General features: G+C 37.6%; 1 protein-coding gene across 4 annotated transcripts in view; it reads left to right on the forward strand.

Moving 5' to 3' along the window:
- The window catches only part of LOC106879527 (ciliary microtubule associated protein 1A), a 45662-nt gene that overhangs the window by 2461 nt on the left and 15576 nt on the right, over nucleotides 1-27625 (forward strand). For 2 of the 4 annotated variants that reach the window (XM_052976205.2, XM_052976210.2), the window contains exon 2: nucleotides 26609-27020. In XM_052976205.2, the coding sequence (XP_052832165.1) occupies nucleotides 26618-27020 (403 nt within the window). In that variant the 5' untranslated portion in view covers nucleotides 26609-26617. Of the gene's footprint in view, nucleotides 1-25495; nucleotides 26415-26608; nucleotides 27021-27625 lie in introns of those variants that run through there. The other 2 variants (XM_014929152.3, XM_014929151.3) reach the window with 2 other exon arrangements.

Here is a 27625-nt window from a genome sequence, read left to right on the forward strand (position 1 = left end):
CTTAACCCTAACGTTAGGGTTAGGGTAAAACAGCAAATTTAAAAAGAAAAAAGCAAATAAAACGAAGAAAAAAAAAAGAAAGTGAAAAAAGCAAATTTAAAATGAAAAAAGCAAATAAAACGAAGCTATGGAGATTAAATACGCTTTACACCGCTTAATCAGCCAAAGGAGTAAATATAAACAACTGAATACTTGGTTGAAATTATCGAAATAAGACAATTTTTTACATGAAATAAATTCGAATACAAAAATATTTTTCTGTTCTATAACACAAAATAGATAAGTATACGAAGTTTGAAAGTCTTTCGGTACCAAAAACAGTACGTAAAACATTAATGAAAACTGTGGCCCCCGTTTTAAAATAGATCCCATTATTATTATTGTACTCATTATTTTTGTTTAGTCCCAAACAGAACCTGAACAAATCCACCTTTGATCAACTGCATTGCAGCTGTGGACATCCCACTTCCTTTCTCGTATTGCATTATTTAACGTGAGAAGGCGGCGAGCTGGCAGAAACGTTAGCACGCCGGGCGAAAAGCTTAGCGGTATTTCGTTTGCCGTTGCGTTCTGAGTTCAAATTCCGCCGAGGTCGACTTTGCCTTTCATCCTTTCGGGGTCGATAAATTAAGTACCAGTTATGCACTGGGGTCGATGTAATCAACTTAACCCCTTTATCTGTCCTTGTTTGTCCCCTCTGTGTTTAGCCCCTTGTGGGCAGTAAAGAAATAGGTATTTCGTCTGCCGCTACGTTCTGAGTTCAAATTCCGCCGAGGTCGACTTTGCCTTTCATCCTTTGGGGGGTCGATAAATTAAGTACCAGTTATGCACTGGGATCGATGTATCAACTTAACCCCTTTATCTGTCCTTGTTTGTCCCCTCTATGTTTAGCCCCTTGTGGGCAATAAAGAAATAAGAAACGTTAGCACGCCGGGCGAAATGCTTAGCGGTATTTTGTCTTTACGTTCTGAATTCAAATTCCGTCGAGGTCGACTTTGCCTTACATCCTTTCGGGGATCGATAAATTAAGTACCAGTTGCATACTGGGTCGATCTAAGGTTTCAGGCCTTGTGCCTAGAGCAGAAAAGATTATTTAATGTGTGCTTGGCTAATATCTCTAACAGATCAGTCAACGAAGTAAAGGCTCCCAAACTGACTAGTTATTAGTGTTGATGCTATTAAAGATAACTTTTGAGTTCAAACGCCGCTAAGGTTGACCTACCTTCCATCGTTTCGGAATCTGAAAAAAATACCTGTTGGTCTGTAGGATTCGATGTAATCGACTTTCCCCGTTTTCAAAATTGCTAGAAACTATTTAAGATAACTAATCTACATCACTTTCTTTCCGTAATTTTATGCGCGACATAGAATGTAGCTACTTTTCTTTCCTTTTGGTCACAGTCTTCTAAAAAAATGCTTTATGAAAATTACATTAATGCAAAGAAAAATAGTTTTTATCCTTTGTTTTTTTTAAAAATTGTTTCAGTCATTAGACTGCAGCCATGCTAGGGCATCGCCTTGAAGTGTTCAGTCGAATAAATCGACCCTAGTGTTTATTATTTTTCTAAGCCTGGTACTTATCCTACCGATCTCTTTTGCCGAACCGCTAGGTTACAGAGACGCAAACAAATCGACTCTGGTTGTCAAGCAGTTGTGAGACACACAAACACACCTTTCTCCCTCTCTTTCAAACAGACACACACACATACTCTTTCTCTTCTCTCTCTCTCTCTCTCTCTCTCTCTCTCTCTCTCTCTCTCTCTCTCTCTCTCACACACACACACACACACTCTCTCTCTCTCTCTCTCTCTCTCACACACTCTCTCTCTCTCTCTCTCTCTCTCTCTCTCACACACACACACACACACACTCTCTCTCTCTCTCTCTCTCTCTCTCTCTCTCTCTCTCTCTCTCTCTCTCACACACACACACACACACTCACATACGACAGGCTTCATCCCCTCACAAGGTTTGGTCGACCCGGAGCTATAAGAGGAAACACGTGCCCAACGTGTCCCATAGTGTAATCAACCCGTAACCATGTGGTTGGGAAGCAAATTTCTATTCTCACAGCCACACCTGCGCTTAAACTTTTTCTTTTCCTTTTTTGTAAAATAATTTTCTTTTATATGAAAAACAAATAAAATAAATAAAAGTAGATTCATAAATAAAATTGAAAATATTGCAATGCAGAATCGAAACTAGATCACAAAATTTCATGTGCGAAGTATTACTGCTGTACCTCAGTAACTTTCACGTTAGTTGTCACCCTTACGCTGTGTGTATGCTTTCACGTGTGTGTGTGTGTGTGTGTATGTGTGTGTGTGTGTGTGTGTGTGTGTGCGTGTGTGTGTGTATGCTTGCAAGAACATGCCTGTATAAGCGTGTACATAAGAGTAAAGTTTATGTGTAAATGTATGCCACTATGTGTGGCGTATTTCGGGGTCGATAAAATAGGTACCAGTTGAATAGTGGTATCGATGTAAACGACTTAACCCGCCCTCGAAATTACTGGCCGTCGGGCCTGAATTTGAAATCAGTATCTGTAACACATTAAGGCTGTGAACCGGCAGAATCGTTACCGCGCCGAGCAAATAGCTTAGCAGCAATTCGTTTGTCTCTACTTTCTGAGTTCAAATTCCGCCGAGTTCGACTTTTGCCTTTCATCCTTTCGGGGGTCAATAAAGTAAGTATCAGTTGAGCACTGACGTTGATGTAATCGACTGACTCCTTTTCCTCGAAATTGCTGGCCTTGTGTCAAAAATTTGAAACCAATATCTGTAACATTAAAATTTTGAGATGTATGTATGTAAGCATTAATGAAATGTCTTTTGTCAATCTCTTTAACGCTCCTATATTTACATACACAAACATATACACATACGCATGCGCATACACACGCACACATACATTCCGGTATAAAGCGGATTCAATAGACTAACGGAGGGTTAAAACAATGTTACCTAATATACATGCAAAGATATAAACGCAAAATACACTTCACACATGTCTATTGCATATACACATATGCATGCATACACACATACATACATACATACATACATACAGGCGTGGCTGTGTGGTAAGAAACTTGCTTCCCAGCCACATGCTTCCGGGTTCAGTCCCACTGCATGACACCTTGGGCAAAGTGTCTTCTACTATAGCCTCGGGCAGACATTTGGTAGACGGAAACTAAAAGAAGCCTGTATGTTTGTGTCTGTGATTATCTGTGTTTGTCCCCACCCACCATGACAAATGACGTTGGTGTGTTTACGTTACCGTAAATTAGCGGTTCGGCAAAACAGACCAATATAATAAGTACTAGGCTTACAAAGAATAAGTCCTGAAGTCGATTCGTTCCACTAAAGGCGGTGCTCCAGTATGGCCGCAAGTAAAAGAATACCTACGTACAAGCACAAAAACCAGCAAATACACATTCACAAACACGTATATATTGAGGGAAATGGAATACCGATTGATATTTTGAACTAATACTGCTTTCGTTGCTAATAACGAATTTTATTTAGCCTATCGGCTGATTTTCTTCTACTGCTAATATATTTCTGTAGGCGTTTTAAACACTATATGTATTCGAGACGAATACCGTACTTTAGTGGGCTCTCAACAATATACCTCCTTGAAGTATGATATACAGATTACTATTTTGAACTAATACTGCTTTTGTCGCTAATAACGAATTTTTATTCAACCTGTCAGCTAAGCGCGACATCAGTAATGTTTCAATCACTGTTAACGTTATTAGTTAACGCCTGATTTTCACTTAGCATGCTGTGCTGGTGAATACTTGTACTGATGAAGCTCAAAGAAGCAGAAATACATATTTAGCAATACCACCACCGCTACCACACGGCTTTTGTCTGCTGCTGAGATATTTTTGCATTTTTAAACAGTATACGCCTATAAGGGGTACTTTCTTGAGACGAATACCGCAGTTTATCAGGCTTTCAACAATACATCTCTTTTAAGTGTCATATACAGACTAATACATGTATATTATATAGGACGAACTTCCATGCAGCTTTTTGTCTACTACATTCGCTCACATGGAATCGGTCGGCCGGTGGTTGTAGTAGAAGACACTTACCCAAAGTGCCGTGTATTGGCATTGAACCTGAAGCAACATGGCTGCAAAGCAAACTTCTTAATCACGCAGTCATTTTTTTTTATGGAGACAGTGAATATGGAATGCAAAGTTGATTGCAGTGGGTTTCAACTCAACAGCCAGAGAGTCGGAACAGATACCTTCTCTGCAATTCTCTAACGACTCTTCCACTTTGACGCCTTCATATATTCTTTGTATATTTCTAGAGCGGATTCAATAGACTAACGGAGAACTAAAGCAATCTTACCTAATATACATACAAAGATATAAGCGCAAATTACACTTCACTCATGCAAAACATACACATGTCTATGCATACATACATACATACATACATACATACATACATACATACATACATACATACATACATACATACATACAAGCACAAAAACCAACAAACACCCATTCACACACACATATATTGAAGAAAATGGAATACCGATTGATATTTTGAACTAATACTGTTTTCGTCGCTGATAACGAATTTTATTTAGCCTATCGGCTGATTTTCTTCTGCTACTAATATATTTCTGTGGGTTTTTTAAATACTATATGTCTATAAGAGATACTTTCTCGAGACGAATACCATACTTTAGTGGGCTTTCAACCTCCTTTAAGTATGATATACAGATGACTATTTTATATACCTTATAAAATTCAGAATCGTTTTTCTCCTGTTTTGTCAAGAAGGGATAATAGTTTAATCTATTGTTAAGCTTCCAGTGTTTGTTGTATTGTATAAATAGCAACTATTACTAAATTATCCTCTAGAGACAGTCAATGATTTGTCAAGGGAAATATTAACCGCGTTAATCTCTTTTCAAACCGTAACTGTGTTAGGTGAAGCCCATTATGGTTGATTTCGACACATCAGATCAATCAATCACGCATAAATCTTTGACAGGTTCACATTTACAAAGATCTGGTTCCCGTGATGGTGACGGAAAGAGAAAACAAGCAAACTAGCGTTAAAAAAGGAAGATAGGAATAAACTAGTATCAACTAGTGTTTAGTATTTAAAATAAAATAAACAGAGGAATGAATGAACTAATGTTAAAAAACGGAAATAGGGATATAAAAACTGGTGCATAGTAGTATTTAACTAGTATTACACTAGTATTACAAAACGGAGATAGACTAAATAGACTAGTACTAAGTAGTGTTTAACTCAGTGGTTCTCAAAGTGGTCGGTATTGCCCGCTTGGAAGTGGTGGAAAGTTCCAAGGGGGTGTTGAAGAAAAGTGAGGCGATAATGGGGTAACGATTCATGTAAAAACTGGGGTGATAAAAGGGTGGCGATTCATGTAAAAACAACAAAATAATGGGTTCATTAGGTTAAGTTTAATTTGTGAAATACAATTGCTTTGAATTTGCTTCAGAAGGAGGTCCATGCTTGTGATGGATAGTTGGGGTAGGGGTACTAGGAATGTGGCCTGGGTATCAAGGGGGCGGTAGCCCGAAAAGGCTTGGGAACCACTGGTTTAACTAGTTGTAAAAAAGGGTGACGGGAATAAAAGAACAGATATTTAACTAGTTAGAAAGAAACAAAGGTTGGAATAATGAGAAAACTAATATTTAAAAAGAATGGAGCTTGGATTAATGACTAACCCAGCGTGAAGAACCCACCACTAGGTCTAGTCCTTGATGCGGTATGGTGGCTTCTGTGCCTCAGTGGCCCTGAGAGTTGTGTTGACTAAGTTCAAACTCTCAGTAGGGCCTCCCATGTCAGATAAACCAGAAGATAAAGACTAATATGGACCATCTCTTCCCAAAGATAAAAGTTGGAGTTGCATAGGGCCAACAACCCTATCTAAAAAAATATCAAAGTTACAGAAGCATCAGTGATAATTCAAAACTAAAAAGACCCCGGTGAGTAAGACCTTCTCTCGGGGAAACATATGACGTGGTGCAGCAAAATCTGAAAGGCTACATCTTAAGGAAACCAGCATCCTGTATTACACATCAAGCTGGCCATGACCTGGAATCTACATGGGAGACGAAAGAGAGGACGCCTTAAAAATCAGTGGATGCGAGATGCTGAGGCAGAGCTGAAAAAGCAGGGATACAATTGTAAAGGAGCAGAAGAGACAGCCCAAAATCAAGAGCAGCAGAGACAAGTCATCGATGGCTTATGCTTCATAAGAAGTGAAGGGCTTAAGTAAGTAGCGTAAAGAATGGAGGTAGGAATAATTAGAAAACTGGTATTATTAAAAATGGAGGATGGAATAAATTGGCTATGAGTATAAAAAGGAGATCTTTTCTATTTGGCTTTCATTTTTCAGTTCCTTCAATTTTCTTCGAACTTATTTCAAATTTCGTGTATCGTTGTAGTTTTGTATGCTAATTATGGAAATGAAATTAATTTTTGACATAAATAGATAAATGAAAAGTTAATAGCTTTTAAAGTTTGAAAGTTTGAGATAATTTTAGCCAGTCGAAGGTCGCATAGAAATTGCCTGTTTCCATAGTAGCAAGCCAAGCTATTGTATAGTCTGCTTATCTGTCTATTTGTTTTTTCTGCAATTTATTGTTCTCGCTTACAATATATATGTATTGTTTACATCAGTGTTTGCCAACCTATTTCTCTCCCCACCAGGCTCTACTATGTATGCCCCACCGGAAAAATGTACTCCCCACCTGTTGGAAAATAACTTTATTTTTAACATTTTATCACAATTATTGGATAAGGAAAAGGTCAGCAGTTGTGGCTACTCTTTGGTCAGGTTTCTTAAGATTATTAGAAGAACCCAAATGCCAGATTCATTAAGTTACATCATTATACCAAATTTTAATATTTTCGCTTAATTTTAAAATTTCAAAATGTGAAGCCAAACAGAAAAGATCCTAAAAAAGAAAGAGAAAAATGGTGTTGGCCAAGGATTTTTTTTCTGTTGTTGTTGTTGTTGTTTAGCATGGAGGACTCTGGTTGAACAGGCCTATAATCAAAGATATCCCAACCGTGTCCACCTCGTCTTATCCTTGTATAATTGAACTCAGAATCACCATACCCAATGATGCCAGGGGAAGTTGGTTTCTGATTGAAGGAAGTGGAGCGACCACGAAAAGGCTCTCCCGTTAGCCAATGGTGGTGTTGTAGGCGACGGTGTTTTTGCAAGGGTGGTTGTATTGTTGTTGTTGATAGCTGTAGAGATGCTAGTGGTAGTGTCGGTGGCAGAGATGAGGTTGTTAGTGGTGTTGGTGGAGGTGATTGATAAGGGTGATGATGGTGATAGTGGTAGTGGTTTTGGTGGAGGTGATGTTGATGTTGTTATTCGTGGCGGTGGAAGTGGCAATGATAGTGTTGTTGGTGCTGTTATTGCTGATGATGGTGATGGTGCCTGTGTAAACAAGACTAAAAAAGGATGAAAATATCCCGATAAAAGAAGAGAAAGAAGCCACACAGATAGGGAAGGGTGTGCAAAATAAAATGTAATAGTCAAAGAAACGAGAGTAAAACGGTCATAAGACAACGGGTGGGAAAGGGAGTAAAATAGAAGAGAGAGAGGGGGAGAAAGAGAGAGGGGAGAAAGAGAGAGAGAGAGAGAGAGAGAGAGAGAGAGAGAGAGAGAGAGAGAGAGAGAGAGAGAGAGTGAATAGAAAGAGAGCGGAGTAGATGATTGTGACGTAACAGTAAAGCTAGGTTGGCTATTCTGAATGTCCTAGCTCAGTGATTCTCAACCGTGTTTTTTTTATTTGTGGACCCCTTTGGTTCCTATGTTACTCAGATGGACCCTCATAGCCATTCGATATTAAAAAAAAATCCTGTTACATTTTTGTAATTAAATATTAAGAATTGTATTAAAAAAAAAAAAAAAAAAAATTTGTGTGCGGCGCTGTGGTAAGAAGCCTGCTTGCCAACCACATGGTTCCGGGTTCAGTCCCACTGCGTGGCACCTTTGGCCAGTGTTTTCTGCTATAGCCTCGGGCCGACCAAAGCCTCGTGAGTGGATTTGGTAGACGGAAACTGAAAGAAGCTCGTCACACACACACACACACACACACACACACATATATATATGTATATGTGTGTGTGCGTGTTTGTCTCCCTACCATCGCTTGATGACCAATGTTGGTGCGTTTATGTCCTCGTAACATAGCGGTTCGGCAAAAGAGACCGATAGAATAAGTACTAAGCTTACAAAGAATAAGTCCTGGGGTCGATTTGCTCGACTAAAGGCGGTGCTCCAGCATGGCCGCAGTCAGATGACTGAAACAAATAAAAGAAAAAAATATATTTAAACAACAAAATCTTATATGAACTCCCAACGGTCATATGAACCCTGGTTGAGAATCCCTGTTATATGTGAACACCGCGTACAAAACTCAATAAATGATCTTTATAATTCTTTTCTTGAATCATCATCATAAATTTATATGGCTTAGTGGTTAGGGCGTTGCACTCACGATCTAGCAATCGTGATTTCGATTCCTAGACCGGGTAGTGCGTTATGTTCTTGAACGAAACACCTCATCTCACGTTGTATATATAAAATTAATATGAACAGCAGTTTGCAATGTTTCACCGAAAAGGAGAATCACAAATGTCAGTAAATGCGACTAGGGTGTTACACAATACCTACAGTGCTAGAAATAACAGCTAAACCGGTCTAATGCTGTAATTAACGCACACGAATGAAAACATATACATTAACAGGGACCATAATCGTCCGAAAAGTGCCAGTCATTTTCGGTAATTTCCGTCGCCTCATCAGTTAAGTCAACTCGACTTCGGCCCTTTCCAGACTCACTTCTCCATTAGTATTTATGTTTTCATCATCCAAATAACTGGATGATTTAGCGATTCGCTAATGTGTATAAAATTAATATAAACAGGAGTTTCACTAAAAAGAATTGCAAATGCCTCTAAATGCGATCTTAGATCTGCTGGAATATCTTAGATCATAGGTCTGTTCAACCAGAGTCCTCCTGGTGCTAAATAACAACAACAAAAACCTCTACCGACCCCATTTTTCTTTATCCTTTTTATACTCTTAGCCAATTACACTCTCCCACCATTTTTAATAGTACCATTTTATAGTCATTATTCCTACCGCCATTCTTTACTCTACTTAAGCCCTTCACTTCATATGGGGCATAAGCCATCGATGACTTGTCTCTGCTGTTCTTGATTCTAGGCTGCCTTTTTTGCTTCTTTCCAGTTGGATTTCTGCTTTTTCAGAAGTCGACCCAAGCAGCACTTGAACCCAGAACGTAAAAGCAGACGAAATACCGCTAGGTATTTTGGCATTGCGCCAGTAATTTTGGGGAAGGGGAAAGTCGATTATAGCGACCCCAGTACTCAACTGGTACTTGTTTTATCGACCTCGATGAATGAAAGGCAAAGTCGACCTCGGCAGTATTTGAACTCAGAACGAAAAGACGGACGAAATACCGTTAGGCATTTTCACCTATGCAATAACGATTCTGCCAATTCGCCACCTTAACTTGTGGTTAGAAAATAATAATAATTATCCGTTTTACAGGGTCAGCAATTTTAGGGGAATGGGTAAATTGATTACATCGATCTCTATACTTGACTGCTATATCATTTTATCTGGTAGAGAGCCAGCAGTTTTACACCGACTCCAATAATTAACTGGTACTTATTTTATCGACCCCTAAAGGATGAGAGGCAAAGTCGACCACGACGGGATTTGAACTCAGAACGTAAAACCAGACGAATGCCACTAAGCATTTCGTCTGGCATGTTAACTATTCTCCCAGTTCGCTGTCTTCTTAAAAATCATTTCTGCTATAAGCTCGAGGCCTGAAATTTTAGAGAAGGGTTAGTTGATTACATCGACCCATTGCTTAACTGGTACTAATTTCATCGACCCTAAAAGCATGAAAGGCAAAGTCGACTTCGGCGGAAATTGAATCCAGAATGTAAAGACAGACGAAATGCTGTTAAGCATTTTGCCCCTGGTGCTTAGCAGTATTTCGTCTGTCTCTACACGAGTTCAAATTCCGCCGAGGTCGACTTTGCCTTTCATCCTTTCGGATTCGATAAATTAAGTACCAGTTGCGTACTGGAGTCGATCTAATCGACTGGCCTCCTCCTCAAAAATTTCGGGCCTTGTGACTAAAGCAGAAAAGAATATATTTTAACTTTTTGTTGTGGAATGAACTGATATCCCCGCACGTGACTGTCAGTGGACTGGACGAGTCTTATAAATAGATGAGCCAGTAGTCAATTGAGATAGAGCGGTGAGGGTTGTAGTCTCATTATTTCTGCATTGGAGCTTTGGATTGCTATATTGTGCGAACTGTTATAATAAGATAACCAACTCTTGTTACATTGCTTATTGTTATACGGTTATATTAATATTTGGTACTGTGATATATTGTTACACACACACATCATATAACGTTACTGATGATATAACACTTTTAATACAATTCCTAATAATCCTTTTTACTATAGGCACAAGGCCCGAAATTTTGGGGAAGAGAGATAATCGATTACATCGACGCCAGTAGAGCACTGGTACTCATTTTATCGACCCCCAGAAAATAAAAAGCAAAGTCGACCTCGGCGGAATTAGAACTGAAAACGTAACGGGCGAAATACCGCTAAGCATTTCGTCCAACATGCTTAACGACTCTGCCAGCTCGCCGCCTTAATATAATTCCTAATAATATTTAATCATAATATAATCGGAGTCTTTAGGCATTGAATGGCTATGAGGGCCCCCACTCCCTAAATAAAATAGGAATCAAAGATGTCCATAGGCCAAAAATGGTTGCAAACCACTGCACTAAACTGTCCTAAACACTATCTCCTGTTGCTCTGTTTACATACGACCTGCTGATGTATGATCACTGTGTTAAAATATGTCCCAACTCTTGCAGATTATATTGTTATTAACCAATAACACAAACATTTGAGTTCTTAGCTCTTAATCGGTGGAGGATTAAGGAATGTGTTATATTGTGTGTGTATGTGTGTGTGTTTGTGTGTGTGAGTGTGTGTGTGTGTGAGTGTGCGTGCGTGCTCGTGAAATTAACGTGAAAGTGGCTGAGCACTCCACAGACAAGGCTGATTCTTTGAATTACAGGCACGACAGAAACATGAAGTAAGAGTGAGAGAAAGTTGTGGTGAAAGAGTACAACAGGGTTCGCCACCATCCCCTGCCAGAGCCTCGTGGAGCTTTAGGTGTTTTCGCTGAATAAACACTCACAACGCCCGGTCTGGGAATCGAAACCGCGATCCTATGACCGCGAGTCCGCTGCCCTAACCACTGGGCCATTGCGCCTCCACTTATAATATATATATATACAAAATGGCTGATAGTTAGCAAAATGAGACACACATAAGAAAGAAGGAAACAAAGGACCACTGATGAGGTCACAGAAGTGTGACGAAAGAACTCTGGCCGAAATAAGATTAAGATTAATGTAATATAAAACTGAAGCAAATTAACACCAAATATACAGTGCGTGTGTTTTTATTGGCTAAACTGGCAATATGACCATCCCCAAGTACAACAACAAATATATATATATATATATATATATATATATATATATATATATATATATATATATATATATATATATATATACATTTGTACATGTGTATATCTATGCGCGCGCATATACATACGCACACATGCATACACGCATACATCTATACATATATAAGTGTGTGTATGTGTAGTTTATGTGAATGTGGTGTGCAGTGTGGAGTGGTGTGTGTGCATGTGCATATGTGTGTGTGTGTGTGTGTGTGTGTATGTGTGTGTGTGTGTGTGTGTGTGTACATGTGTGCTACAAACTGATTAAAGAAGGACTAATTTGTCTTATTGATCTGAATAGAGGAGAATTAGAGAGTTGATGGGGTTATATTTCTCTCACAGTGTGAGGTATCTGTTGAGAGAGAGAAGAAAGAGAGAAAGAGAGATCGAGGGGGAGAGATAGTGAGAAAGAGAGAGACAGAGAGAGACAGAGATGAGAAGACGGAGGTGTTGGAGTGAGAAGAGTGGAGAAAGCAACATATTAAACGAAAATAATTTTAGTTAAATGTTTATCTGTACTTTAATTGTAAGTATTCAGGGTGTACGGAAGATAAAATATGTGAGGAAACGGTCATTGCTGCTGTTGGTAGGGGAGGTGGTGATGATGTTGATGATGGAGATGCGGGTGTTGGTATTGCTAGTGGCAATGTTGATGGTGTTATTGTGGATGATAGTGATGGTTATAGTGCTGTTGATGGTAGTGATGGTTTGTTACTGCTGCTACCGGTGTTACTGGTGGTAAATGAGATGACAAAGGAATAAACGATTATCTTATGAACTTCATTAGCTTACAACTGTTTCTGCTATATGATGCGGTGGACTCATACTTGTGTGCTTGAGTAATAACTTATAGCTTCAGCAGAGCCTCAAATATAAAGTTCACTTTGTTTGGAAAAAGAATTGTCGTTGGTAATCATGTTGTTACTGTTGTTGTTGGTGGTCTCAGGTTAATCTTGCTTATGATCAAAAGCATTTCATCTGGGTTTTTTTTTTTGCTATTTGAAGGCGATTTCCCAGCTATTGTCCTTTAGTTGATAATACTATTGGATATGCAGTTTCGGGTTCGATGTCACTGTGCAGCGCATTGGGCAAGTTTATTTTACCATAACATCATGATGACCAATAAGCAATACTTAGTGAGAAGAATATGACATACGGAAACTGTGCTGAATATAGTCGTGTATTTATGTCTGTGCGTATATGTATGGAAATAGGTTAGTAGATATGCGTGTGTGAGTATGTGTATGAGTGTGTGTGAGTGTATATGTGTGCGTGTGCGTGCATGTATGTGTGTGCGCGCATGCGCGCATGTACGTGTGAGTAATATTTGCTGAAGGATGCAAGGGCCCCTAAAATCGATGCTCTTCGAAAGAAGTCCTTCGCACAGTGTTATAGATACTCCTCTATCATACTTGCCGCCAGAAATGGCCCATTAGAAACCTTCAACCAACGACACTATGGTTCACAAAGCATAATATTAAATGAACAAAATAAACAAATTGAATGACCCCTAAATTCTACTTCGCTGGTTCGGCTTTAAGAAAAGATTATCTATGCGAGTAGAGGTTAATATTCGATCAGTGAACGCCATGTGCATTTGGTATTATCACAGTGGTTACTCTCAAATGGAACTCGTACCAATGAAGAATTATATACCAGCGATGCGATGAATACTGAGGGAAAAGATTGTTTCATTTGTTTTTGCTGGTACGAATGCTTGCAACAAATCTGGGATCCCTCAGTATTCATCGCATCGCTGGTATATAATTCTTCATTGGTACGAGTTCCATTTGAGAGTAACCACTGTGATAATACCAAATGCACATGACGTTCACTGATCGAATATTAACCTCTACTCGTAGAGCAGGTGGTGATTTAAAACCAGGCATCAGATTTGGTCAGAGATAAGCTCTTCGCACCTTTGTTTCGATTCGAATTTGAATATATTCCACTTTACTTACATTATAAATATTCACGAGAAGATGGCGATTATACATATGCAGGTACACATATGCATCTATAGATTTATATATACATACACGGAACTACATACTTATATAAAATATGAAATACAGTATCCATATGGAATATCTAATGCAAATCAGATGATAACGATTCTGCACTTGTAAACCAGCAGAACAATTATACAATGCACCAGATAATTCTAGTGGTAACATGGACGAATAAGTTAACGAGGTTTAAGTAAATTGGTGGGAACACAATGTAAAAAACATTGGTGGTATATGAATCGTTAGTCAATTAATCTATTCTTTCATTATAAACCTCTACAATGCAGCACTCTTCAGTTCTCTATGAGCGCTTTGGAGCCATACGACCAAAATTGAATCGACTACCAATTGAGTAATTCAAGTTTACTTTATTCTTCGAATCTGGGACTTCCAGTCGTTGTCAACGGCGTGTGGAGGATGGACTCTACCAATTTGACTTACTTTTCTTCGAATTATAAACGAATGTTAAAGTTTGGTGGTAACTCAAACGACCCAACAACCCGCAAAACGTGTTAGAATATTTTCTTTTAAGTTTAATTCATTAGTTTTTCATATGCTATCCTTTAATCGCATACTGGAGGGCGATGCGTGGGGTACAAATAAACACGTTACCTATCTGTAGTTTGTATCTGGTTACTTAGGCACGACTCAATCTGACAACACTATTCATATTTACCTTTATCACTATCCCCTCCGCCACCATTTCTACTGCTAGGTATCATATTCAATGTTAATCCATTGTTTGTTGCCTTCGTAGAAGGAGCCCTTTTCGTCTGATAGACTGACGAGTGATATCAGAAAGAGGCTTGTTTAGACACGTCAGTTTCAGACTGGAAAGGAAAACTAAAAAAAAAAAAAAGAAAGAAAGAAAAGCTAGAATTAACAAAGCATACAAAACAGATAACAGATATGAAAGGAATCAAACTTCAAAATCTTTTCTAAAGTTGAAGTTATTGCAACTAAGAATAGTCCGCGAGTTAGGACATTGTCTGGTTCTCTCTCTCTCTCTCTCTCTCTCTCTCTCTCTCTCTCTCTCTCTCTTATTTTCTTTTCCCCTCTTTCTTCACCGCATTCCTTTCTCTCTTTCTTTCTCTTTCTCACTTTATTTTTTTCAAGTTCATTCTTGTATTCTTGGTTGGTGGTTCGGGAAATTCGCTCATTTGGTTTAAGTTTTGAAGATTCTTGAACCACACACACACACACACACACACACACACACACACACACACACACACACACACACACACACACACACACACACACACACACACACACAAATATATACACATTCAGTAGTATTTCATATATCCCCAAAAGAAGCACACTTTAAAATTAGAACAGTTATATATATATATATATATATATATATACTAGCAGACATACCCAGCGTTGCTCGGGATTTAAATGGCATAGTTTGTATATATGGTACAGTTTGTATATATGGTACAGTTTGTATATATGGTACAGTTTGTATATATGGTACAGTTAAGTTGAAGCATGTGATACGGGAAAGTGCCGCATTGATGACAAAGCATTTGTGGAGTAAATGAAGAACTAATTCGATTAAGTGATATGTCATGCGTCTGTTTGGACGATTCCAAGCCCTAACCTTGTCATGAAAAAGTGGGTGGGTAGGTGGGGGGGGGGGCATGTGATTTTTGAACGCACCAAAAAGCTCTGTGGACATACTCACCTTTGCGGTTGAGCAATCAGCAGGTATAGGAATTACATCTATGTGATAAATTAAGCCTGTGGGCGCGCTCAACAGCACCACATGAGAGAAATTTACAATGATCTAGTAAGTGGGTGGGGGGATTGACAAGGAAGCACTTGATAACAACATTGTCATGGGATATTTCGGTTTCGAATCAATAGTTGTGGCTCAGTCGTGCACTCCTTCGCGTAAACAGCGTGCAACCATTGTGAGGACAACGCAAGGTCACATTAAGGACACGGTCTCTAACAAGCGTGGTGGGGGTCGCGTGACGTGTTGTTGATATGGTTGGTCTCTAACTAACGTCGTTAGGTCTTAGACACCGTAAATTAGTAGGTTAATGTACATGCGATGTTTCGGTTTGTAATCAAAAGCCGAAGAATATTTGTATGGGCTCCGTCTATGCCTAGAAGGAAGACTTTGAAACTGAAGCTAAAAGAAAAAAAGTTGAATAGTTGCCCAGGATTTAACAATTTAGCATATTTTTCATAATAAACATAGTTCCAAACGGTTTTTATTCCATCAAATTGCTATCTATGGTACTACGGGAATAGGCTATTATTGCTACCACTTAGAGAATGCAGTTTGAAGTCTACATCGGTTCTTCCATTTAATATAACCTACTTCTATCAATTCAGTAGCTGGACCATGCGGACAGTCGTACGTACATGGACCATGCATGGACCATGCGGACAGTCGTACGTACTCCAGGAAAGGGGTCTTTTCTGTCCTCAGGAACCCCATTACTTACTATGTGAAAAATTTTAAGAGTCCAAAATCATTTCAGGAAGATAAGTAATGTATGTTCCCAGTTTGGATAAAATCAGTTGCGAACTTCAGAAATTCTGCAGGTTTACACCCCACCCCCTCAGTTTTATATATATAGATATACATATATACATATGCATACTTAAATACATATATACACACATATGCATGCATGAATATATATATATATGAATATATATGTGTGTGTGTATATATATATATATATATATATATATGCATACGTATATATATATACATAAATATATATGCATATATATATATATATATATATATATATATATATATATATATATATATATATATATATATATATATATATATATATATATATATATATATATATATATATATATATATATATATATATATATATATATATATATATATATATATATATATATATATATATATATATATATATATATATATATATATATATATACTAGCAGAAATACCCGGCGTTGCCCGAGTTAAAGAGAATAATGAAATCTAAAAACGCCGTCTAGACTACGCAACCCTCAACTGTTAGTAGCTACGATACCATATTTCTACATTAATAACTCTCCAATCCATGCCAGCATGGAACATAGATAGTAAGTGGAATGCTAGAAGAAAGTTTTCAACTCATATGTATATAAAGTAAATACACGTAATTCAGAAACACGTTTTGTGTATTTTATTTCGTAACGAAACAAACAGGTACAGATTATAAACAATGAACGGCCAATTTTGGTGATTCATTTGACAGAGGTAGTAGAGAGACAATGCGATGATAAATCTGAGGTTGGATCTTGAAAGTTTGGATGAATGCTGCCTCAGTTAAATCTCTTGTGGTTCCAAATGATGTCATCTGTAGTACAGTATCGTATTGTCTAATTTTGTTTTGCAAATGTTAGGAATCTTGGTCAGTTGATGATAACAGTTTCTTCAATAGCTCTGGAGGTTGGGGATTGTGGAATTGTTGGGAATGTTTTTAACTTTGGTGTTATAGGTATTGCTTGAATTTCTTTGACATATGAAATATATGTATTTTCACTGGGTTTGTAAAAGAGAGTTGTGTAGTTCTCGAGTTTTAGGGATTCACACAGACACACAGACAGACACACATTCTCATCTTTATATATAGATATATATATATACACACACACACACGCACCCAAACACACGTATATATATATGTATATCAATATAAATATATGAAAGTCAATGAAGTTTCGTAAAAGAAGGTGATCATGTACATACTTTCTTGCTGTTGTGATTATAACACCTCGTTGTAAACAATGTTCCTTGTTTTCCCTTGTGGAGCATATGCAAATAGGATTTTTTTGCTGCCCACTCTTAAGCAGCCAACATACAGTTGTCCATGTGAGAAGCAGGGCTCTTCCAAGAGAAGACCAGCTACAGACAGTGCTCATCTGTTATGTTCGGGTTAAAATTTCATCAACATCAAAAATATATGAATTTTCATGGGAGTTATGGCCGTTATGCATAGAATATAATTTCCAAATTGCAGACAAAATTTACAATCGATAAATGTCTTAGAACAACCAGTCTCTCATCTGGGAAGGCCTTGAAATCAATGTTACCAACTGGGGACTATGTGTGTCACAGTGATAATAAAAAGACTCAAAGGAGGTCTGCAACGAAATAATTTTACTCAACACTTTGCAAGTGAATCAGTGGAGGCAAAGATGCGTCTCATTTACTTGACAATTTATGCACCACGTTGCAGAAATCACAATGTAAGTATATCTGAAAGGGTAGTCTTACACTGTTGTACCGTTGAATTACAAATAATGCTCATCTGTTATGTTCAGGTTAACATTTCATCAACATCAAAAATATATGAATTTTCATGGGAGTTATGGCCGTTATGCATAGAATATAATTTCCAAATTTCATAAAGATCCATTCAGTACTTTTGACGTAGTTTTGGATAAAGAAAACAAATGACTAATGTGTGTGTTTGTGTGCATGTGTATGTGTGTGATGGGTGTATATATGTATAGATATCTGTATGCATGTATATATAAGTATATATGTGTACATATTACATGTACATCTATATATATATATACATCTACACATATGTATACATATACATGTATGCTTATAGATCTATATCTATATATATATATATCTATACATATACGTGTACATATACATCTATATGTATACATATACATCTCTCTCTCTCTCTCTCTCTCTTTCTCTCTCTCTCTCTCTCTCTCTCTCTCTTTCTCTCTCTCTCTCTTTCTCTCTCTCTCTCTCTCTCTCTCTCTCTCTCTCTCTCTCTCTCTCTCTCTCTCTCTCTCTTTCTCTCTCTCTGAAAGTATCTGTCATTACAGTATCGAAATGTGATTGTTTCAGTTAGTAGAATAACGTGTACATATACATCTATATGTATACATATACATCTCTCTCTCTTTCTTTCTCTTTTCTCTCTTTCTCTCTCTCTGAAAGTATCTGTCATTACAGTATCGAAATGTGATTGTTTCAGTTAGTGGAATAGTTTCAATTTTAAAGTGAAAGTATTTGAGAGGAGTGTTTTTGTTTCACTTTTGACACGTAATACTTAAATAGTGGAGGAGATATTATGTTGCCGTGGGCTCGAACTCTGCAAGAAGTTAAAATTTTTTTTGACTAAAACACAACTGGAACCCTAAGTAAGGCATCTGTAAAATTTGAATGAAATTGGTTCCGTAGTTCTCGAGTTTTAGGGATTCACACAGACAGACAGACAGACAGACAGACAGACAGACAGACATACAGACACACATTCTCATTAGACAGATATACAGACAGACAGACAGACAGACAGACACACATTCTCATTTATATATATATATATATATATATATATATATATATATTGCATATATATGAAAAGCAGTGAAGTAAAGCCGGTGGCGTACTTTTGATTAGAATGGATCCCAGCTTGCCAGGAAGTGAATCACGCACGGTGGTCTCGAAGACATCTGCGGCACATGTGAAATGTGACACGCAGGTTCAGGCGACGAAACTGCAACGGACTGATAGATATGTAGATAGATAAATAGATAGATAGATAGGTAGGCAGGTAGGTAGGTAGGTAGGTAGGTAGGTAGGTAGGTAGATAGACAGAAATTTAAACAGGAAGACAGAGAGACAGATAGACACACAAACAGACAAATACACTTTTATTATTCTTTTACAAGAATGTTTTTGATAGTGACTTCGGAGTTTCGGCCAGCTAAGCCATTGCCGGACCTGCCGAAGCTTCGAAGTCACTGTCAACAACATTCTTATATAAGAATAATAAATTTGTACTCTACAAAAGTATAGAGTAACCCATCAGATTAATGTAAAATTGACCACAAAAACAAGCATTAATATAGATAGATAGATAGATAGATAGATAGACAGACAGAGGAGGAGGGAGAGAAAGAGAGAGAAAGAGAGTGAGAAAAAGGGAGAGACCAAGTAGACTAACAAGCTTCGTCCATAATCTAAGCTCATTTCCTTATGGGAAGAAAAACATTTGATTACGTTCATTCTGTTTCATGCATTGTAAATTGTCCCTCTAATTTGTTAACCAGCTGTGAGATGCATATTAATTACCTTAGATGTATCAACGCAGATGTTACTGTCAGCGTTTTGCTGCGCCATCGCATGTTTTCTTGGGCAAGTGTCTTCTATAGCCCCAGGTCAACCAAAGTCTTGTGATTGTTTTACTTTTAGAATGACATTCTAGGGTAGGTGTGAGAGGTCGGATCTGGTCAGATTGAGCATAAAACATGTAGAATATTTGGGCCAGATATAGATCGTTTGAATGCTAAAGAGTTAAGATAATAATGAAGCTATTCAGAGCCGGTGCTTAAATTACGATGAGTGAGCGTCAGCAAGATGTCTCTAGGATTGGAAATTAATTCATGATAAACAAACATTTCCTTAAAACCATATGAGCTATGAAGCCAAAAAGGGTAATTCTATTCGCTTACTAGAAATAACAACTAAATCTTCTTCAAAATAACACTATACTGTTAAAAAAAAAAAAGAACATATTGGGGAATCTTATCCTTGTAAAACAGTCTGAAGAATGAAATGGGATGTTCACAGCTGGAACGTCTTAAATCAGTTGCGTAGCGATGGTGGGATTTGAGGGGACCCGTCTGTTCTGGGCGACGCTTTTATGCGGGCGGCACTTATGGGTTTGCTGTATAAGTCTATATAAGGATAGAGCGGGTGCAGAACTCAAAGGTTGCCGCGGGTGGCGCACACACAAGTTGCGTGACTGTCTTAAATCACGACTCTGTTTGATCAGGACTTTTTAATTTTTTTCTTTTTTGGCACTCCGTCGCTTACGACGTCGAGGGTTCCAGTTGATCCGATCAACGGAACAGCCTGCTCGTGAAATTAACGTGCAAGTGGCTGAGCACTCCACAGACACGTGTACCCTTAACGTAGTTCTCGGGGATAATCAGCGTGACACAGTGTGACAAGGCTGACCCTTTGAATTACAGGCACAACAGAAACAAGAAGTAAGAGTGAGAGAAAGTTATGGTGGAAGAGTACAGCAGGGCTCGCCACCACCCCCTGCCGGAGCCTCGTGGAGCTTTTAGGTGTTTTCGCTCAATAAACACTCACAACGCCCGGTCTGGGAATCGAAACAGCGATCCCATGACCACGAGTCCGCTGCCCTAACCACTGGACCATTGCACCTCCACTTGGTCAGGACTAATATGGTGTTATATGACAACGATTAGATCAGTGATACCTAAGGGTAACAAAGATAACATCCTCCCTTGTGATGGATTTGATAAAATGTGAAGAGTTCATGGTGTCGTAGAATGAGTCATAGACATAAGGGTTACAAGAGTACGTTTATTGTAAACAAAAACTGGGGGATATTTTTGCAAGAACGGTATGTGCCGCGATAGAAAAAAGTAGGAGATGAATATTAGGGAATTATGGTAAAACAAAACAAAAAAAACAAAAAACAAAACAAAACAAAACAAAACAAAAAAAAAATGAGAAATGGTTGGGAGAGATTTACTGAAGTGCATTGTATTCAGTGTCCTTCCAAGAAATACAGAAATACCAGAAGACGTCCACAGCTCGCTCGAATCGCCAACTTAGTGTCTTTTGTCGAGGGATCAAAGCAGGCTTGAGTAGGCTTAGCTATGGTGATGAGGTTCTTTTAACTGTCACTCCGTCGACTTTACAATCATGAGCTAAATATCCTAACCACTTAGCCACGAGCTTTCACACACACACACACACACACACACACACACACACACACACACACACACACACACACACACACACACACACACACACACATAAATGTATGCACATCACATATATGCATACACACATGTATGTATACATACATAGTACTCATATAAAAATATGTTGTGTGTGCATGTTTGTGTGCGTGTGTGTGTGTGAGAGTGTGTATGTGTGACTGCATGTGTGTATGTGTTATACACACACATACACACACACACCCATATATATATACACACATATATATGCCCATATATGTACATGTTATTTTAAAATGTCTTAACGCTGTGCCTATATATTTTCCCTGCTGGTAGTACGTTGGAACCACTTATTGGTTTCTAAGAAATTTAGTTAGAAGAGATAACTTTGATATTGTTCAGTTTGTTGATTCGTGAACGGCAAATATGTTTTATATGTAACTCGAGTTTTGATTCTTTGCCTTAGAAACTGTTCAGTTGCTTTAGATTTCTCCCCACCTCTCTCTCTTCCTTTTCGTCTTTGCCTCTCTCCCCGTCTCTTTCCCTCCCCTCTCTCCCTCCATTCCCCTCTCTCTCTATATATATATGTATATATATATGTGTGTATATATATATATATATATATATACACACATACAAACACATGGCCTGGACCAATCTTTGCTCGAAACATATCTAAGTTTTATCTAAGTTTTATATATATATATCGATATACATATGTATATATATGTAATATATATATATATCGATATACATATGTGTACATATATATATATATATATATATATATATATATATATATCTCGATATACATAGGTATATATATATATATATATATATATATATATATATATATATACACATGCATACATACATACATACATATATACATACATACATACATACATACATACATGCATGCATACATGGTGGCTCTCAACTCGTTGACGAGTATGACCATCACTGATAGATTTATCGTATCCAAGATGTTAAAGACAATGTTTGTCAGCAATGCTCGTACTGAAATTTAAAGTCAATAACAGTTTGCACAACACCGCTAAGAGTCTCACCTACAAAGCCAAGTTGTCGAGAAACAAACAAGTGCAAGATCTCGGACTTCGCAATGAGGCAGATGTCATTTGGGAATTTCCTTTTCCAAGAAAGATATCTAAACAAAAATCAGGAAGCGGGGGGGGGGGGTCCTTCACTCCAGATAGATGGGATCTTGTTTTACAGGCTTTTGTCGGACAGGGTTTTGTTTTACGTCTAGTAGTGTTTAGGGAGCTGTGCAAAGAAGTAGTACTTTTGTACCTGGCAGGGATGGTCAGATAGGCAAGCATCACCGATCCTTATTCAACCCCTAATTTCTCACTTGATGGTTCCTAGCGTCACATCGCGGAACTACACTTCAACGGGTGGGCTAAACCAAATGCGAGGATGGTGTAAATACGTCTCCGGGTAAGCCTTCCCAAAGAGCCACCGGCTAGGACGGAGGAACCTGTCCAGGTCCACGGCCAAGTGTTTGGGGCTAAGAAGTGTCTCAGAGATACACATACAGTTGTGGCTAACAACCTGGAGAGGAATGGGCGCCAGCAAGCTAACTTTTCCATCATACATTCGTGATGATGACGATCAGACCAGAGTCCATACCGGATCGGTCGTAGCTCGAGTTAACATCAAAGAATGGACAGGCCTCAGTTTTACCGACTCACAGAGGGCAACAGAAGATCGAGAGAAGTAGCGAAACCTGGATGCAACGTCATCAACAAATGCCCCAACAACCACAAGGTCAAGAAATAAGAAGGAAAACCACCCTCCTTACCAAGTAGGCTTCGACTATGGAATAGGTTGTAGTAAGTTACATGTTGCCAGTAGCACTACAAGTGATCTGACATTACATACATACGTTCATACATGCATGCATGCATGCATACTTACATACATACATACATACATACATACATATACACATACATACATACATATATACATATACTGTTTAAATACCAATCTTGAGAAATTAGGCTTCTTAAAACCAGAAAGGAGAAAGCAAATTCGAAGACTACAGAACCAAGCCATCACTGGAGCTGTAAAAATCTGTTAAACTTTCCAGAAGTTTATCATTTAAATATATATGAGCATGTCTAGATATGCAATATATGCATGAGAAAACATACATAAAACAAAACAGACAAATCTGCACATATACATGCATACAGAAATAACCCCTTGATGTTGTTGAAATTCCAGTGAAAGAACTTGGATCTAGGTTAGAAACCGAATCTTTCTCTATTGGCAAGAATCTTGAAATAAAAATGAATAATGACATACATACATACACATGTGAATATCTCTTTGAAAATAAAAGAGAAACATGATTTTGGAGAACTGCTTTGAAGCCTCCAGCTTTTGTATCCAGATTATAAATTCACATTTATACGAGTAATAATTGGTGCATTTGGTTTTGTGAGTAAATACCTAAATGACAATCTGGATAAGCTGAGGTTTTCAGAAAAAGAAATTAACCAGCAAATTACAAATACAATCAAGTTTAAAATGTGACATTGCTTTTGTTAATTACATCCCAAGGATGGAGCTTTTTATATCTTTAGTATCTTTATTAGAAACCAGCTCCTTCCTCAGAGGAGGAATATAAATAATTAAACCAGAAGAGAACATACATACATACATACATACATACATACATGCATACATCATACATACATACATACATGCATACATACATACATGCATACATACATACATGCATACATCATACATACATACATACATGCATGCATACATACATATATACATACATACATAATGCATACATGCATACATCATACATACATACATACATACATGCATACATCATACATACATGCATACATACATACATACATACGTACATACATACGTACATACATACATACATGCATACAACATACATACATGCATACATACATACATACATACATGCATACATACATATATACATACATACATAATGCATACATGCATACATCATACATACATACATACATGCATACAACATACATACATGCATACATACATACATGCATACATACATACATGCATACATACATACATGCATACATACATACGTACATACATCATACATACATGCATACATGCATACGTGAAAGCTATTGCCATCTCTTTTCTTGTAAATGTTTAAAACACGTATACCGCAAAAACCCCAAAAGACTATTGAGCAATTCTTCAGTTTCATGTTAAACTGTTCTTGTAACTTAACATAAACACACGCACGCTCGCACGCACACACACACACACACACACACACACACACACATACACACACACACACAAACACACATACACACACACTCACCCACTCATATACATGTGTGTGTATATAAGTATGCATGTATGTATGTGTGTGTGTATGAGTGTGTGTGTGTGTGTGTGTGTGTGTGTGTATGAGTGTGTGTGTGTGTGTGTGTGTGTGTGTGTGTGTGTGTGTGTGTGTGAATAGCTACATACAAATCTAATCAGTTTTTCTTTATACTTCATAGTTTTCAGTCGAACTCATTATAAAATATATTTAATATAAACTGTATTTTCATTCATGGATATTAGACTAAAACACACCCCTACACACACATACATACACACACACATACATAAGTGTATATATCCGTCCATGCACATACATTCATGTGTGTATGTATGTATGTGTCTGTCTGTCTGTCTGTCTGTCTCTCTCTCTCTATGTGTGTATATATATATATATATATATAGTATACATACATAGACATTCATTCATAAACATACACACACGCACACACACATATACATATGTGTGTGTGTGTGTATGTATGTATGTATAAATAGATAGATAGATAGGCGTATGCACATTCTTGTACCTCATCCCAAAGAACGGAAAATAATATTCCAACAACTGACTCGAGAGAAAATTCTAGCTATCGAATTACATCGACAAAATAGAGCCCAGTCGATTTCAGATGCAAATGAATAGACGTCTTTGTCTAAACTAACCGGAAATTTACATCTGCCATCTCGCGGCACTGAACGCCAACACTGATTCCGTTATTTTCTAAAACTTTCTTCGTTGTTCATGGCCTCTGATGGACGCTTATTCCGCGTGACACTTGACGTTATGGGAAACAAAACAAAAAAATATGTCTGTTTTGTATGCAATATTTAAAAATCTCACCACGTTAAGTCGATAGTTTTCTGCTATATCGACTGAAAGATCTGGCTTTTAGTTTCTGTGGTCTTTTTAGTCCCATTGCTTCCAGCAAAGGTATTTATTTAGATTTCAAAGATGCAGTTCACCTAGCAGTATGTAAACAGTTTACAGGAAGTATATTTTACAGTTCCAAGTTGTAGACACACTTTATAATCTAGGAATGCCACCAGATATATACCTTCCTGAGTGACCGAAAAATGAGGCACAAAAATAAGAAAACACACCGGTATATCTTTTTTGAAAACAACGTCTTCAGTGGTGTTTTCTGTAAATATTGCAGTTCCCAGTATGTCTATGTATATGTGAATCAATGCATGTTTATAAACTTTTAATTTATTCCGTCACCGAATAATAAGGACATTTAGTTGCTAAAAAATTTACGTCTTGGAGTATAAGTTCGTACTCTGTCATAAGTGTTACCTCGTTTCTGTAACCACAACTTTTAACATTATTTATCTCGTTCTGAAGTGAAGGCTAATACGATCTAGAAGTAAGATTTATAATGTGCCCTGGTAAATTAACTGTTGAGCGACACTAAATTGTGATACCCGATTGTTGATGATGGAACATTTCTGGCATAATTCCATGTAACATTTTTTCAGAACGAAACGGAATCCTTAGATATCTAATTATAACGCTTTAAAATTAACAAACAAAATAAACTAAAATAAAAGCAAAAAAAAAAAAAAAACCAAAAAACGAAAACAAAACACTCAAGCAGCAATCTATATAGTATTACAGTTGATAATATGGTAAGTGTACTTCAGAAAATTGTTTGCATACTAATCAGTTAATAACTCAACTCAGACTATAATTATTACATTATTACACGTCTCTCTAAAATATCTTATGACTTGATCAACTTATCTATTTTTATTAAGTGTAGACTGTTTTGATTTCATTGTCTGTATTTTGAGTCTAACATTTTGATTTCTTATTTCATTAGACCTGGAAAATGACTTTTAAGCCAACAAAGCCACGTGGTCCCATAGCAGCAATGTACAGCAGTCCTGGGCCCTGCTACCAGCTACCTAACTTGATCGGTCATGAAGGACACGACAGTCGGAGTACGCACCAAAAGGCACCTAGCTACGTATTTGGCCTGAAGCACGAATCCCGGAAGAGCGGTTGTAGTCCAGGACCTAAGTACAATTTCTCTCACTTACAAGTTTTTCGGGACGGCAAAGATGGCACACCTCAGTACTCTCTCTATGGTCGGCCTAAACAGCGTCCTACGACTCTTACACCGGGCCCCGGTTCCTACTCTATTACTCCATCTGCGAAATCAGTATTTGAATCAGCTCCCACTTATAGTTTTGGACAGCGCCACCAAAATCGTCGTACAGACACTACTCCAGGTAACCGAAGTGTCTTAAATTGTCAGAACAGATTCAAAAACACCTGACGTCTTCTTGAGGTATATTTAACTCAATGAAAAGTACAAGGGAAAAAATATACACAATATGATGCTGATATATATTTTGATAGGTATATATTTCTTAGCGCATTTGTGCATACTTGCATTTTAATAGCTTTTAAATGAAGATGGTTGTTAGTTGGAAGCAATAGGTTATAGACATGTTTAAATTTATCTACAATAATGCTACAAACATAATTTACGTAATGCTACGAAATCATTTGGACATACAGATACTTTTATAGATATTAATATCAATATCAATATCGATATATATATATATTCACGCACTGCACATGTATATCAAAATGTATGTATATATATGAAAATGTGCCATACAAATTCCATTTGCAGTTGAGCTTTTTCTATCCATCCATCCATCCATCCATCTTCCTCGTCCACTATTCCTGGGAGGGTTGTTGGGGGCACAGTTCTCAGGCACCTCATTCATCCTTCATAAAGTTGTATCAAAAGCAAGCGCCTTTTCCCTTTCCGACTGGATTCCCAAGCACAACGAGTTGAGACTATGGATAATCTCAACCATCT

The sequence above is a fragment of the Octopus bimaculoides genome, chromosome 2 (assembly GCF_046866305.1).
Source record: "Octopus bimaculoides isolate indiv1 chromosome 2, ASM4686630v1, whole genome shotgun sequence".
NCBI classification, from domain to species: Eukaryota; Metazoa; Mollusca; class Cephalopoda; order Octopoda; family Octopodidae; genus Octopus; species Octopus bimaculoides.